At 40.0% G+C, this 15,123-nt stretch overlaps 1 protein-coding gene across 1 annotated transcript in view; it reads right to left on the reverse strand.

Moving 5' to 3' along the window:
- The window catches only part of LOC149465171 (protein AATF-like), an 82,362-nt gene extending 70,622 nt beyond the window's left edge, over positions 1-11,740 (reverse strand). Inside the window, exons 1-2 of the mRNA XM_089673601.1 lie at positions 11,676-11,740; positions 9,343-9,423 (exon numbers count right to left, since the gene is read on the reverse strand). Coding sequence (XP_089529727.1) covers positions 9,343-9,423; positions 11,676-11,683 — 89 coding nt within the window. The 5' untranslated portion in view covers positions 11,684-11,740. The remainder of the gene's footprint in view (positions 1-9,342; positions 9,424-11,675) is intronic.
- Between the last annotated feature and the right edge of the window lie 3,383 nt (positions 11,741-15,123).

Raw genomic sequence — 15,123 nt, forward strand, 5'->3', positions numbered from 1 at the left:
GGCTTAACCTCCTATGGCCAAGCCACTGTCAGCACAACCTTCACTCCCTGCAGCATCTGCTCACTAACTGAGGGAAGTCAGAGCTGCAGGATCATGTGACTGGACCAGAGTGGATTAAAAATGGTACACAGATCTTTTCTTTACAGGGTATGCAGGATAGGTAAATGGGAAGGGGGAGGGGTGTTACATTTTTAAGTGAAGCTAGTATTAACCTTATCTTCCACATTAATTTATTCCAAGACAATTTCATTTAAATCAAAAGCCTACTTTCTCAATCGTACATCAAGATACACAGTATGAAGCATTCATGTACATATACAGTGTCCAAAAGCTGTCCAACTGAGAGGTGGGTGATACAGGAAACAAAAGGCTAACAGGCCAACAAAAACAACAGGTTAGCAGAGGGAGCTAAACAGTCTGCACAGCTGCCCGAGGAACTTGACCAAAGCTAGGATAGATGAGGCCTGCACATCCACCTGGTAAAACTTAGCAAACGTGTGAACAGAAGACCAGTCATCAGCCTTGCAAATCTGAAAAACAGGTGTCTGATGCTGAAAAGCCCAAAAAGCGCTAACTAATCTAGTGGAGTGAGCTTTAAAGGCAGAATATTTTTTTACTTTAATGCATTCTCTGCATTAAGGTAAAAAGAACCTGAATGCAGCTCCCTTCCCCCCCAGCTCACCTTATATTTCTTACCTGAACCCGATCTCGATCCAGCTATGTGCTGTTTCGGCTCTCTCGCTCCTCACTGGCTAAGATACAACAGGAGCCATTGGCCAGTGAGGAGGGAGCAGGGGGCAGGACCAAGCCACACTCTGTGTGTCTTATTTACACACAGCAAGGTTGGGGAGCGAGCACGCACAAGTGCCCCATAGCAAGCAGCTTGTTGTGGGGACACTCGGCGGGGGAGGGAGGGAGGAGCCAGGAGCACCAGTGGGGGGACCCCAGAAGAGAAGGATCGGGGATGCTCTGTGCAAAATAAGTATGCCATGTTTGTTATTTTAATTTTGAAAAATCTAGCATTTACAATCACTTTAACAGGGAAAAGTGGAACCAATCATAGGTTTACATGATGAGCTGTCAAAACCTCCTGGTGGCAATGGAACATGAATTAGGAATGTGAACATGGCGACAACGAAACATAGTTACATAGTTAGTCTGGCTGAAAAAAGACAAAAGTCCATCCAGTTCAACCATTAAAAAAAAAAAAAGTTACAATCCTACACCCACAGTTGAACCAAAGGAAGGCAAAAAAACCCCCAGCAAACCATGACCAAATTTGCTCTTGCGGGGGAAAAAATTCCTTCCTGATCCCATGAGAGGCAATCCCTGGATCAACTTTACCTATAAATGTTAGTATCCAGTTATATTATGTGAATCAAGGAAAGAATCCAGGCCTTTTTTTAAAGCAATCCACTGAGCTGGCCAGAACCAACTCTTCCATATTTTCACAGCTCTTACTGTGAAGAAACTTTTCCATATTTGGAGATTAAATCTCTCTCCTCCAGACGTAAAGAGAGCCCCCTTGTCCTCTGTGAGGACCTCAGGGTGAATAAATCTAAACCACTTTATGAACCACTGATGTATTTATACATGTTTATCATATCCCCTTAATCTCCTCTTCTCCAGAGAGAATTCAGTTCCTCTAATCTTTCCTCATATTAGAGCTCCTCCATGCCTCTCATCATTTTGGTTGCCCTTTTCTGTACTTTCTCCAGTTCCCCAATGTTCTTTTAGTGAATTGGTGCCCAAAACTGAACTGCATATTCTAGATGAGGTATTAATAATGATTTTTACAGGGGTAAAATGATCTCTCTCTCTCTCTCTCTCTGGACTCTATACCTCTACCTATACAAGAGAGGATTTTGCTCGCTTTAGAAACCGCAGCTTGGCATCACATGCCATTATTAAGCTTGTGATCTACCAGAACTCCAAGACCCTTTTCCACCAATCTTGAATCAGTGGAACAAGACTTTCAGGAATGCTGAAGAATCAGAGTGCCAAAAGGGAGCTGTAGCTGAGAGACAGACTTGAACAGCATGTAACACATCCAGACAATGGAGGAAGATCTCCTCAGGATGTTTCAAAGCAGGACAGAGAAATAGTATAACAATGTCCTGGTTAAGGGTAAAGCAAGTAACCACTTTGGGCATCAAAACAACCTAGTTTGTGTGTTGCACAAGACAGGGCTCTTTACAAGATATGGATTCCAACTCAGAGGCTCACTTTGCAGAATGATGGTAACGAGAAAGGAAGCCTTGCAAGTAAGGGTAGACAGAGGAATATACTTGATGGGTTCAAAGGGTGGTTTCTGAAGAACCAATAGAACCAGGCTGAGATCCCACTGAGTCACTGGGAAATATACAAGAGGAATAATGAGAGGGACACCCTGTACAAAGGTCCTCACTAAGCAGTGAGAGCAAAGCAATCTCCATGAAACTGCCAAGGCTGAAATTTGACCTTTAAAGTTTCAATAAACTCATATCATAAAAAATACTGTAATACATGCTGTTCAGATTCACTCAGTCACTGTGGAATTCGTTTTCTGTATTCTGCAAACATCCTTGTTTATCTTGCTGTTCTCTATATCCCCCTTCTGTTCCATGTCCCCAATGCAGTTGGGGATTTTGCAGAGCAGTGTTGGCAGCTACTGCAGAAGCTCAGTTTTCACTCTGAGCATTTATTCCCTTATCACATCTGAGCAGCCCATGTGACTACAGAGTTACAAATGTGGGTGTATGAACAGTGGTTAATGACAGGCCACTCCTTCCCTTCTCTTTTATGCCCACTAACCAGTTAAACACAATGGGGGGGGGGGCATATTGCATCTTGACTGACAGAGGCTCCACCTCCCTGCTATTCTAAGACACAAGCTAGAAGGGCATATCACAGCCTGTGACTAGCAGAAATCCTTCCACACTATGTTATTGCCAAGAAATAATGATTTAATTTAAAATATATTTGTATGATGATTTAAAACAGTTCATTGATATTTTTACTCTGCATCCCAAAGGCTGTTTTTTTTATTTTGAATATGTGACCAGTAGCAGAGCACTAGAAGCTCCTCCTGCTTATGTTTCCCTGCAGACAGGCAGGGAAAGAGCTGAGTCATGTGACAAGTGTATATCGATTAGTAAAAAGGTACTTTTTTTTATATTAAAATAATTACAGTGCCACCATCCACATACAGTATCTCACAGACGTGAGTACACCCCTCACATTTTTGTAAATATTTCATTATATCTTTTCATGTGACAACACTGAAGAAATGACACTTAGGGGTGTATTCAATTTTGTTGCCAGCAGTTTAGACATTAATGGCTGTGTGTTGAGTTATTTTGAGGGGACAGCAAATTTACACTGTTATACAAGCTGTACACTCACTATTTACATTGTAGCAAAGTGTCATTTCTTCAGTGTTGTCACATGAAAAGATATAATAAAATATTTACAAAAATGTGAGGGGTGTACTCACTTCTGTGAGATACTGTACAAAAAGAGGAGGGATAATGTAATTTAAACAGTGTGTGTTTAGTATCACTTTAATGGTACTTAAGGCCGTAAAAATCTCCAGATATCATGGGACTTCAATGCTAGCACTCACAAAACAAATCTTTTGCACAAATAACTGATATAAAATATCATACTTTAATATACAAAAAAAACCTGCAAATTGAAAGCATAACTTGGGACCATCTCCCTTTTGCTGCCAAAACAGCCTTGACCTGTCAAGGCATGGATACCACTAGGCCTCTGAAGGTATGCTGTGGTATCTGGCACCAAGCTGCCCATAGCAGATCCTTTAAGTCCTGTAAGTTGCAAGGTGGGGCCTCCATGGATCAGACAACACCTCAAACGTGTTGTGTTCCTCAAGCCATTCCTGACACATATTTGCAGTAAGGCAGGGCGTGTTATCTTGCTGAAAGAGGCCACTGTCATCAGGGAATACCATTTCCATGAAGGGGTGTCTTTGGTTAGTGTTTATGTAGGTGGTACATGTCAAAGTAACATTCACACGAATAGCAGGACCCAAGGTTTCCCAGTATAACATTGCCTAAAGCATCACACAGCCTCTGCTGGCTTGCCTTCTTCCCATACTGCATCATGGTGCCATTTCTTTCCTAAGTAAGTGATGCACTTGCACACCTGGCCATCCACATGATATAAACGAAAATGTGATTCACTAAACCAAGCCATGTATAAAGTAGATGTTATCCCATTTTGGTTGCAAAAGTGGAAATATACTGTAAGCTTTGTATGACTCATCTGTACATTTACTTCACACATTTTTGCAAGTTCCCTTTCCTCTATATCTGTATTATTTTCAAACATTCAGGCCAAACCAACTGACAACTGTATATGATTGCCCCAGTGACATCACATGTATAATTTTGTAACAGGACAAAAATCAATAACATTGTGAAGATTACATACTGCAAGGAAGAAGAATCTTCCAATAAAATTAGAAACAGGTGTGTTCTATAAAATAATGATCCCTGAAAGTTAAAGCCCAAACCAGGACTTCTACAAAAAGAAAATATTTTTAAACATTTTTTTAGAATAGAAAAAAATCAATTGTTGATGGGGTATAAGACCTTTTAACAATGGTCACCCAATTGTTCACATGCAGAATAAAAGGAGGGGGACACATGCATGGATTTCTTTTATATGAGCCAGTGCTAATACATGCCATTATTTTTTGTTATCTGAAATCCATATGTGGTTTGGTGTATTGTGAATTTTATACTTTTCCACGGGAATAAACACCACAAAGCGGTTTTAGGATTGCAGGCCTCAGAAGAGATTCAGCAAATCCATGACATTCTGTATTTACATTTTTTATATGTATCTTGCTGGATATAAAGTATAACATGCTTAAACTTTTCACAAAGATGGATGTTTCGCTCAGATTGTAATTGAACATTTTGATCAACACTCTGCTGATGATCTGGCTGGGTCTGTTCAATTGTTATCTAGAGCTGGGTAATAAGATTGCCATGCTAGGGCCTTGATCTCAGTGAACAAGTACAGTCCATGTCACACACACAAAGATGGGGCTGCATTATTTCAAAAGCTTTGAGAGTGTGACTCAGTTGTGTGATGTTGTCAGCGGCTTTTGACTGAATCATGAATACATCCAATTATGTGTGATGCTGACAGAAAAGAATATTGATAGCCAATAATTACAGGCTTTTCAGGCCAACAAAGCAGCTCTTTCCTCTTTTAATAAATTATCCAAGAACATCAATCTTAAAAATTACTATGCCACAACTGACCCAGACTGGCTTGTATGACTTTCTATCTGATGCGGTTGCAACTAAAGGCTGGATGTTGACATACCCTGGCTTTTTATTACAAGATCAGAAATGTACAGTTTAACAGTATGAAAATATATTATTTTAAATCACAGCACACAATTGGAGAGCTTCCTATTGTATTCATAGAGAATATTTCGCTAGCTGCACTGTGGGATTTATTCACAATAACCTTTAAAGCGTTATAGAACAGCATTACTTTAAAGTTGCAAGCAGCAACAGTATAGTGCTATAGCAGAGTTCAATACAAGTGCGGCTACGTCAGAAAAAATTTATTAGTGATGTTGGCCGCTGTCGTAAAAGAGTCAAAACCACCCTACTCAGACTAAATCCCATCTATGAAACTCTCCTAAAAAGCCTCAGCGTGAATGAGCTTGCACAGTCTTTGACACTGCCAACCATCATTTTTATCATTCAGGCATATCTCTGTGATTAGAACTACTTGAAGGCTGCTTTTGGAGCAGTACAAATATGAGTTAACTGTTAGAACTCCTACTAAACACATCTCAAGCACAATACATTACCATGTTTCAGTGTGAACAAAGTAACCTAATCTGCAAATATGGGTTTAAAAAATCAGTTTACTTACAACTTTTTCCCTAAATTGTGACAGGACTATCGAAGCAAAATACATCCATTGTAATTTCATTTAAAGGAAAACATTTTTTGCCCATGCAAGGTGAAGAAACAGGTTTAGAAAACGCATCTCCCCTTCCCAGCTGCACATACTCCTCTTTCCTTGATTTGGTTGGCTGACAACAATAAAGATAATTACCCAGTACTTTCAGATAGATGGAAAGCACCCTCCCTTACTAGTGAGTTGCTGCTTAGGCGCTGTCACATCGGGCTTAGCAGAGAATTCCAACCTCTGTGTAATTGGAAAAATTTCAACACAGAGCCTCACTTCTTTGCTTGTTGCAGCCAATTGGAAAGGTGGAGAAGCCTATGGTAAGTAAACATATGTACTGTATATGTGTTTCTTTGCACTTCATAAACTACAAAAAGAGATTAAAGGCAGATAAGTCACCAGAAAGTTAGCTTTATGGCCTCCTGCATTGGGCATTTTTAAAACTGCTGTTTTGGGAGTCGGACTTTTTTTTTTTAACTTCCTCTAAACTACCCTGCATGTTATCCTATGTGTTCGTGCACACATGGGCTTTTAGCAGCGTTTTCTGGCAGGAGAATTTAGTGGCAGAAAAAAAAAAACCCTCTGCCAGTGCATTTGGATATGGTATGAATTTTAAAGGGAACCACACACCAAACCCCCCCCCCCCAAAGAAAAACCTGCGTGGATCCATACCCGCCCCGTGACGTCACCGACCAGTCACAAGGGGGCGGGGTCTCTTGGTGACGTCGCCAGATGCCCTGTCCGTTAGTTAGGAGCTGTCAGACAGCAGGAGTTGGAGAGGGTTTTTTTTTTGTGGAGGGGGGGGGGGGCTCAGTGGCATCGTGAACGATGATGGATCTACACCGGGGGACATTTACTATTTAATGAAGGACTTATCAAAAACCTGTGTTGGGTTTTTATTTTCACACCTTTTTTTGGTTAATGAGTAGGGGTACGATGCTCATTCACATGGGGGAAGGCCAGGATCTTCCAGATTCCGACAAGCCCCTCGCCCGCAGACCCCCACAACCACTGGCCAGATTTGTGGGGAAGAGACCCTTGCCCTTATCAACAGCCCCAAAGAAATCCCCCCCCACCATGTTGAAGGCATGTGGCCTGGTATGGCTCGGCGGGGGGGTGGTCTTGCTTGCCCCCCCCCCACCCTTTCCTGACCTGCCAGGCTGCATGCTCGAATAAGGGTCTGGTATGATTTTGGGGGGGGGCCAGACGCCAGTTTTTTTCACATTTTTTTTTTTCATTGCCAACAATGTTTTTTTTTTTACATTCAGTTGTCAGAGAGCAACCCCACTGACAGCTGAAGACTCATCCGTTGTTAAGGACATTGTGGCTGGCTTCTCAGCCTGCTCCCTAATGCTGCAGCTACTAAACATAGCTTACACACTAGGCTAAGCATTTCTAAAGTAGTATTTAGCTTTTCTAGTGTGCATGAAGCCTTAGTTTGCATTGTGGAAATCACTCACATTTATAAAAAAAACAGGTGTCTCTTATAAACCATCATGACTGCTGAGACCACTATCTCCACCAATGTCCCAGAGACCCTTAGGTCTTGTACACATGTAGGCGATTTGGAACCACAGACAGATTTGCTGCAATTCCAAATCAGAAGAAAATGTACATCCTGAGTGGAACTGAAAATGTGGTGTGATTTTTCTGCGATTGTTGTGCTGCAAAATGTGCATGGAAAATTGTACCTGGCTTGGGGCCAAAATTAAGTCCCTGAGCTTCTTTGGGGTGACATACACACAAGTGAATGAGCTGCCCTATGCACGCCATGCATTTCTGCATGTAAAACACACTTTTTGAATCGCTAAAGGGAACCAGTGCTCCCACACTAAGCAATGTATGAATGGGGCCTTAAAAAACAACCTATCAGGCTGAAAACTAGAAATTAATTTACAAAATAGCAGAATTGACTGTGCAAGAGATTACTAATAATTTCTCAAGAAATGTTCGGATTTATGCTTTAAAGTAGAACTATAGGCAAAACTTTTTTTTTCAATTTGGATAATGTAAAGTAGGGTTATAACCAGTCAGACTTTTTTTTGTACCATCTGTGTCCCATTGTGAAGATTTCCCTTCACTTCCTGTCCCAAAGACAAACAGGAAGTGAGAGGAAATCCCGGCAAATTAGGGGAATTTCTTGGGGACCCCCAGATCACCAGAACTAGTGTACCCATTGGAAGATTTCCCCTGAGGACAAATCAAAATGTTAGATTTTCTTTTACGTTCACTTTCAATGATAATGGTAAACAGGAAAAACAGAGAGGGCAAATCTCCATAGCGGGGGCACAGACAGCATTAAAATCGTACAGGTGTTCTAATCCATCTCCACTCTATCCAATACTAAACAAAAAAAATTTTTTGCCCTTAGGTAGACTTTAAAGTTGCCAGAATAATGGTATTGATCACTAAAGTCAGAACTGCACATCATGTAAGAGCTACACAGTGAAGGTTTTATTTCTTGATACAAGCCTTGAAAGCCGCTGGTCAGTGCGATTGCTGACATCTGTGTGGCTTCATGCACAAATGTCTATACAAGTCACACATGAAATTGCCTAAAATCGTGCAGGAACTTTTTTTCAAAATTGATGCCGCATCGCAAAGTCGGAGTTGCACCGATTTGAATAGTTCCATAGGCACAAATAGGGTGCAACTTGTCATGTTATTTTGAACTGTCAAATTGCATGGCACATCACATTGGTGTGAACAGGCACTAAGTCTGTGGAGTAATCCAAAAGCAAATAAACATAATATATTCAATATATTCTATATTATATCTTATTTAGAGAAAAGTGTGAAATGCACATGTCCATAAAAACCATGGTAACAGCCTAAACTGGTTGTGAAACTTTACATACACCCACTGAAGTGACTACCCTTGTTCGATACACACAGATTAATCAAATCCTCCAACATACAAGTTGTACCTGTTCATTAGCAGCCCTCTCTCCTGTACAGCAGTTTAAACTATGCAAATCAAAGGTTTTCTCAGCTCCAGAAGGCAGGGGGCAAGGATCTAAAGTCACACACTGCACAGTATACAGCAAGGAGCTAAGTGTAATCTGAGAACTAAGTGGAAGAAATGGACAACCCTTCCCTATATAGTCTCATAGAGAAACATGCACAGCTGAGGCAGTCAATTATCCACTGTGTGCTGGAGGATGGGGAATAGGGGTGTCTCCCGAGATTCTGTGACGTCGGAATAACCTGTCAGAAGTGACTCAAGCAGATCAAACAGAGCAGGCAGAAATCACATGAGGTGCTTTGGATCAATGCAAGAACACACTATAGAAGGATACGCTTTGTTCATTTTTCATTTAAGAAGGTTACAACCACTTTAAAATAGTTTGTGAGGTGTCTAAACACATAACAATGTATCTGGTGACAGATAGTACTTACCTCACTTTTCTCCCTTTGCTAGCTTTGGTATCTACTTTCTTTTTGATTTTGCTTCTAAGCTTTTGAATTGCAAGCCACTGTCTGTAAATAAACAAAAGGATATATCAAGGTCCAAACATAATGTAACAGTTCACTTTGAAAATTATCAGTATATTAGTCGTCACAGTTTTACTTTAAACTGCATCAATTTCCTCAGATAAGGACATATACTTTACATTCTAGACCCGTGCTACAGACTCTGGAATTATTGCTCAGAAAGTAGTACAACCAATAAAAATAGGGTTAGATTTCAGGTCTGTACTCCAAGCCAATTTAATGTAAAACTTCGCATTTACTGTGCAACAATTCTCCCCAAGACTCCATTGCAAGCATCTTAGCTAACTTCAATACAGTCTCCTATCTGTTCTTTTGATACAAACAGGATATTTCTCAAAGTAAATTAATTTGCATTCATGAACCCTCGAAGTGTAATCAATTGGAATTTAGATTTAGACTTACTTTCCATGCCCACTCACTCCAGCATCAATTGCAAATCACTATAGTACACAACTGCTCTTACCAATATTCTATACATGTTTTAAATGAACATATATTTATAATAAAAGTCACATATATGAAACAATTAAATAGGATTCTCAATACATTTGCAACATCAGCAAGGGAAGGTTAAAAGAAAAAAAACTCTAAAGAACAGGATATTTTATCTACTGCATTTGTTGTGTTACAGTAAGATAAATAATGCATGCTAAAAACTAAAAAAAAAATCTTGCAACTAAGAAGCGGTATCTGTTCCGCCAATAATTTACTTTCGTCCGCAGAGATTTAGCAGTAGAGTTGAAGCTAGAGAGTTAAATAATAATTATGGAGATGATCAATGGTTAATCAATAAAGGGTATTACTACCTGCCCTGGAAAAGGGCAGGAGGTTTTAAAAGCTGCTTTAACATGTGAACCAAACATTATTACCAATACATATTTTAACTGATATAGCACAGCAGGTTAAAATGGAATGCCAATTATGATTTTGATAGGCTGATAGGTTTTGCAAGTTTTTCCCTAGTGTGGGAATTGATGCTTTTGATGAACATTTTCAAGGATATTGATGCCTTTCTATAAAAACACTTGCATTAGTGAGAATTATTATAAAACATGGGGGAAATCTGTATATTTACCTAATGTATTATACCATGCCTGCTGAAAAGGTCTGAAGTGTCTCAAAAACTTGCAAGTATAGGCTTTTTATTCAAACAACAAAAAGATAGCACTTAAGCCTCGTACACATGATGAGAATATTGGACGAATGATTGTTTGTATTTTTTTGCATGCTAGTCTCATATCGAAAGTGAAGAAGTTACTAAAATTACGAACATTCTTGTATAATAGAATAAAAACTCAAAAATGATGTAATGTATTGTATTATATTTTAGATGAAATCCGTACTGATTAAATGAAAAATTGTGCTTGTCCTGTTGAATTATTTCAGACAAAAGCTGTGTACTAAAGTTCAGATTATCGCACGATCACTTCGAAAGCAGTATTTTTGCAGATTTTCTAATTGTGTGTACTAGGCTTTAAGCTCTAGATTGCTTATCTTGTTATGGTATCTAAGACAAAGCAAAACACTACAAAGATTTATCAACTCCATTTGAATATGTTATCTATGTAAACTTGTTTACTGGAAAATCAACCTTACTGCTTAGCCAATTAATCTGCTAAGGACTTTTAAATCCATACAAAAGGTAAAGTTAAGTTGCAGTACCAGATTTCATCTGTAGATGCCTGTGCATGCAAAATATGGAATGCCACCTTTCTCTTCTGGTAAAGCTCAGGAGCTTAGTAGGGCAGCCTTCAGTGCTTACCTCGAACTTTAATTGCAATTGTCACTATAGGTGCTAAAAAGCACTACATAAGCAATTCTTCTTTATCAACTGTTTATCTTTGATTCCAGTTCCCTTCTGTATTGAAATGCAAAATCACTCTCAAAATATGTAGCCTGCCATGAGGATTAAATAAATACATCTACACAAAAGAATGGGGACACGTCTGCGTATGCCTTTACTGCACAGCGTGAAATAGTAGGAAGAGGGGCACTGAAATAAGTCATTGCACATGTAATGTCGGCCTAATGAAATTTCTCCTAAGAAATAATGGCTGTGACATCACTGGAAAACATTACCGACCATGATTAATGTCAAGAAGAATAGTTTCATCCAGTCTTTATGGCTCATGTAATTGTACTTGACCTCTGTACTGTCCTACATTTCCCCCTCTCATCTGAGAAGACAGGGAAGCTAGCATCAGACACAGAGTCAGATGTTAATACCTCACACTTACCTGCCCATGGCTACTTGGTCATTGGAGTCCACAGAACTGGTCTTGCGCTCTATCAGCTCGCGCAGCAACTGTAAGAGATTATAAGGTATAACGTTAACACTTGGTTCAACAAATATGACTGGAACACAGCAGTCATTTCTTGCAGCTCTAGGGCTATTAATTGCAATCTACAGATTAGCAGACCCTATATTATAAAAAATAAAATACATTTTTTTTTTGGAACTGCTGCAATACAGCACAGAAAGAGTGGAGGCTCAAAATTAAAAAAAAACATTAGATCCCTAGATTGTAATTAGAATTTTAAACAGGTCTGCATTGCAAGCCAATTTAAAGTAAAACTCTGCTTTTACTGTGCAACAAACAATTCTCCCCAAAACATCATTGTAGGCATCTTCAATACAGACTATTAAGACTATTACCTGTTCTTTTGACAGGACACTGCACTTACTTCTTCAAAGAGACTGTCAAAAAAGGAGGGTCTGGCCCTACTCTGGCTCCCTAATAATATTCCAGCCTATAGTCACCTGTTACCAGTATGGGACTTACCATACTGGTTGGATGTACATAAACTGAAATGCATATTGATTGCCAACTATCAGATCTCAGGAATGACTCTGTAACCTGGACCTTATTCAGGGAATCTCCGAACACAGATTTAAGCTGTTTATATGAGCACACAATTTCAGGCTCCAACATTTGGTTTTTTGGCATACGGATGTGTATTCCAGTTACCTACAGGTGGCTGTTTCTGCTAAAAATCTTCCCCCCAGTTCCTTCTCACAACAAGCCAGATACAATCCTCAGTGGCTGTCTACTGGTGCTAGGAGTTAACTGCAGCCTTTGCTACAGAGAAAAGGTGCACCTGTCCAGGCGCCCTTCTATCCTCTTTAACATTTGTAGAACTCATATTAGTACACTCACACAATAAATATATAAAGGGGGAGGGTAAGCGGCTGCCCCTAGAGGGCCCGTAAACATCAGGTCAGGTATGTCAAGGTAAATGAAGTGTGATCTAGTAAGGGAAGGTTACTGGGAAGCCAAGGTATCCAAACTCTCAAAGTTATCATGGGAATTTTAGTATGCTGGATTGTTGCTCATTTATCCACAACCTATCTAATCTTTGCTTAGGCTTGGTTCACATATATGTATTTTGCATTTGATGGTTTCTCCGGTGCTTTTAGCAGTTTTTTTTGCATTTTTCTACACGTTTTGATGTGTTTTTATCGCGTTTTGCTCAGCTCTTTTTTTTTGTTAAAAGTGGAATTTTTTTTTGTTGCTGGACAGCATAAAAATGCAAAACATGGAAAAAATGCACTACCATGCATTTCAGCAGCTTCTCCATTGAACTCTACTGTAGCAAAAACGCTGCTTTTTGCTTTTCCAAAAATGCAGCAGCTCAAAAAAGCATAGATGTGAACATGTTCCATAGGAAACCATGTTAAATGAACTGTTGTGCGTTTCTGCAAGAAGCACTAAAAAATACATTGGTGTGAACAAAGCCTTAAACTCTTCATAAGGAATGAGATACAAAAGTCTCATAAGGGCACTCTCTTCATAAGGAATAGTTTGTTTTTCCAGAAATTAGCAATGGTATGTTTAGCTGCTAACAATATAAAGTCCACCAGTTCTGCTGGAATCAATCTAACTGGACCAGATTAATATGCAACAGTGCATACAGTGCATGCCAGGGGTGCCAGAAGACTTGTCTATGGAATAGCATAAATATCTGTACATTTTACATGTACAATATTACATTTCCCTCCATGCTACAACTGAAGCAAGTTTTAAAAGTATGTGCAGTTAAGGTAGGCTATCCTGTAGGTGTGGAGCATCAGGTACCATCTTCTATTTGTGGATTCCTGTGAGAAAACATTCAGTGAGCATTTGGAAATGACAGACCAAATTTGGGCCCAATCCTCTAACTGCTTGGTATCGTTTGGGTCTATTATTTCTTGACATAGAGAGTTCATTTGGGTATATTAAGCAGAGTCAAGTTTAGGGGACTGAAGATTTTTAGAACAGATGTGCTCAAAAACTGACATTTAGGCTCCATGCACACTAGCGTTTTTTAAGCACCTAGAAGCTAAATAGTGTTATCCTATGTGTCCATACACACTACTTTAGGCTATTAGCATTTTTTGAGCTTCAATGTCTAGAAGCAGAAAAAAAAATTGTTTTTGTAGAGTTTTTTGGAGTGTTTTTCCAGCAGAAAAAAACTGCTAAATGCTCTTAAACGCTGTTAAATGCCACTAAAATGCTCCTAACAGTTTTTTTCTAGCATTTTCCCCCTCTATATGTACTGTAAGAAGCTAACGCTCCTAAACAGCACAGTGGCTAAATGGTTAGCACTTCCGCCTGGCAGTACCAGGGTCGTTGGTTCGAATCCCAACTACGGCACCACCTGCCTGGAGTTTGCATGTTCTCCCTGTGCCTGCGTGGGTTTCCTCTGGGTATTCTGGTTTCCTCCCACACTCCAAAGACATGCTGGTAGGTGAATTGGATCCTGTCTAAATTGTCCCTAGTATGTGTATGTATGAATGTAAGTTAGGGACCTTAGATTGTACACCCCTTGAGGGTTAGGGACTGATGTGAATGTATAATATATATGTAAAGTGCTGCGTAAATTGACGGAGCTATATAAGTACCTGAAATAAACGCTTCTGAACACTACTGAAATGCAATTACCAGCATTTTTTTTAGCTGAAACAAAATTGCTACTTTGCTTGCAGCCTAATCCAGGCCATAGATGGGTCATTTATCAGCCGAATTTTCGTCTGCACGAAATTCACACCGTTAGTGGGGCAATGCCGTCAGTCGTTTTTCGTGGATCTTCTTGTTTCTTTTTATCGGTCATGCTGGAAAATTCACAAAAAACGGCCGTTTTTCGTAGACATTGGTGGCAGCATCGGCAAAGGCAAAGACCGATTTTTTAGTTTATCGGCCGACAATTTGCCCGTCTATGGCCAGCCTAAGAAAGAGATGCAAATCTAGTAATCTGTGTTTGAAACAGCTAAAAACAGGCGCTTTAGAGAAGGCCCTAGACCAGCAATGAGCAAACTACGGCCTGTGGGCCGTATACGGCCCGGCGGACCTTTTAATCCGGCCCGCGGAGCGTGATACTGTCAGGATGGCTGTCAGGATGAGTGTAGGCGGGGCAGCGTGACGAACGTGAGGGGAGCTAGGCTCCTCTCACAGTCCGCCCTGAAGACCGGAACGGCGCGGGAACACGGCGAGAGGAACGCGCGGAGCAAAGGTAAGTAAATTGACACGGGGGGACTTGGCTTACTACTTGGGGGGGAATAGTACTATGGGGGATGAAATACTATATGGGGGATGAATTAATATGGGGGATGAATTAATATGGGGGATGAATTACTATATGGAGGATGAATTACTATATGGGGGATGAATTAATATGGGGGATGAATTAATATGGGGGATGAATTAC

The sequence above is a fragment of the Staurois parvus genome, unplaced genomic scaffold, assembly GCF_062004578.1.
Source record: "Staurois parvus isolate SC_StPar_1 unplaced genomic scaffold, SC_StPar_1.0 ptg000142l, whole genome shotgun sequence".
In the NCBI taxonomy this organism is placed as follows: domain Eukaryota; kingdom Metazoa; phylum Chordata; class Amphibia; order Anura; family Ranidae; genus Staurois; species Staurois parvus.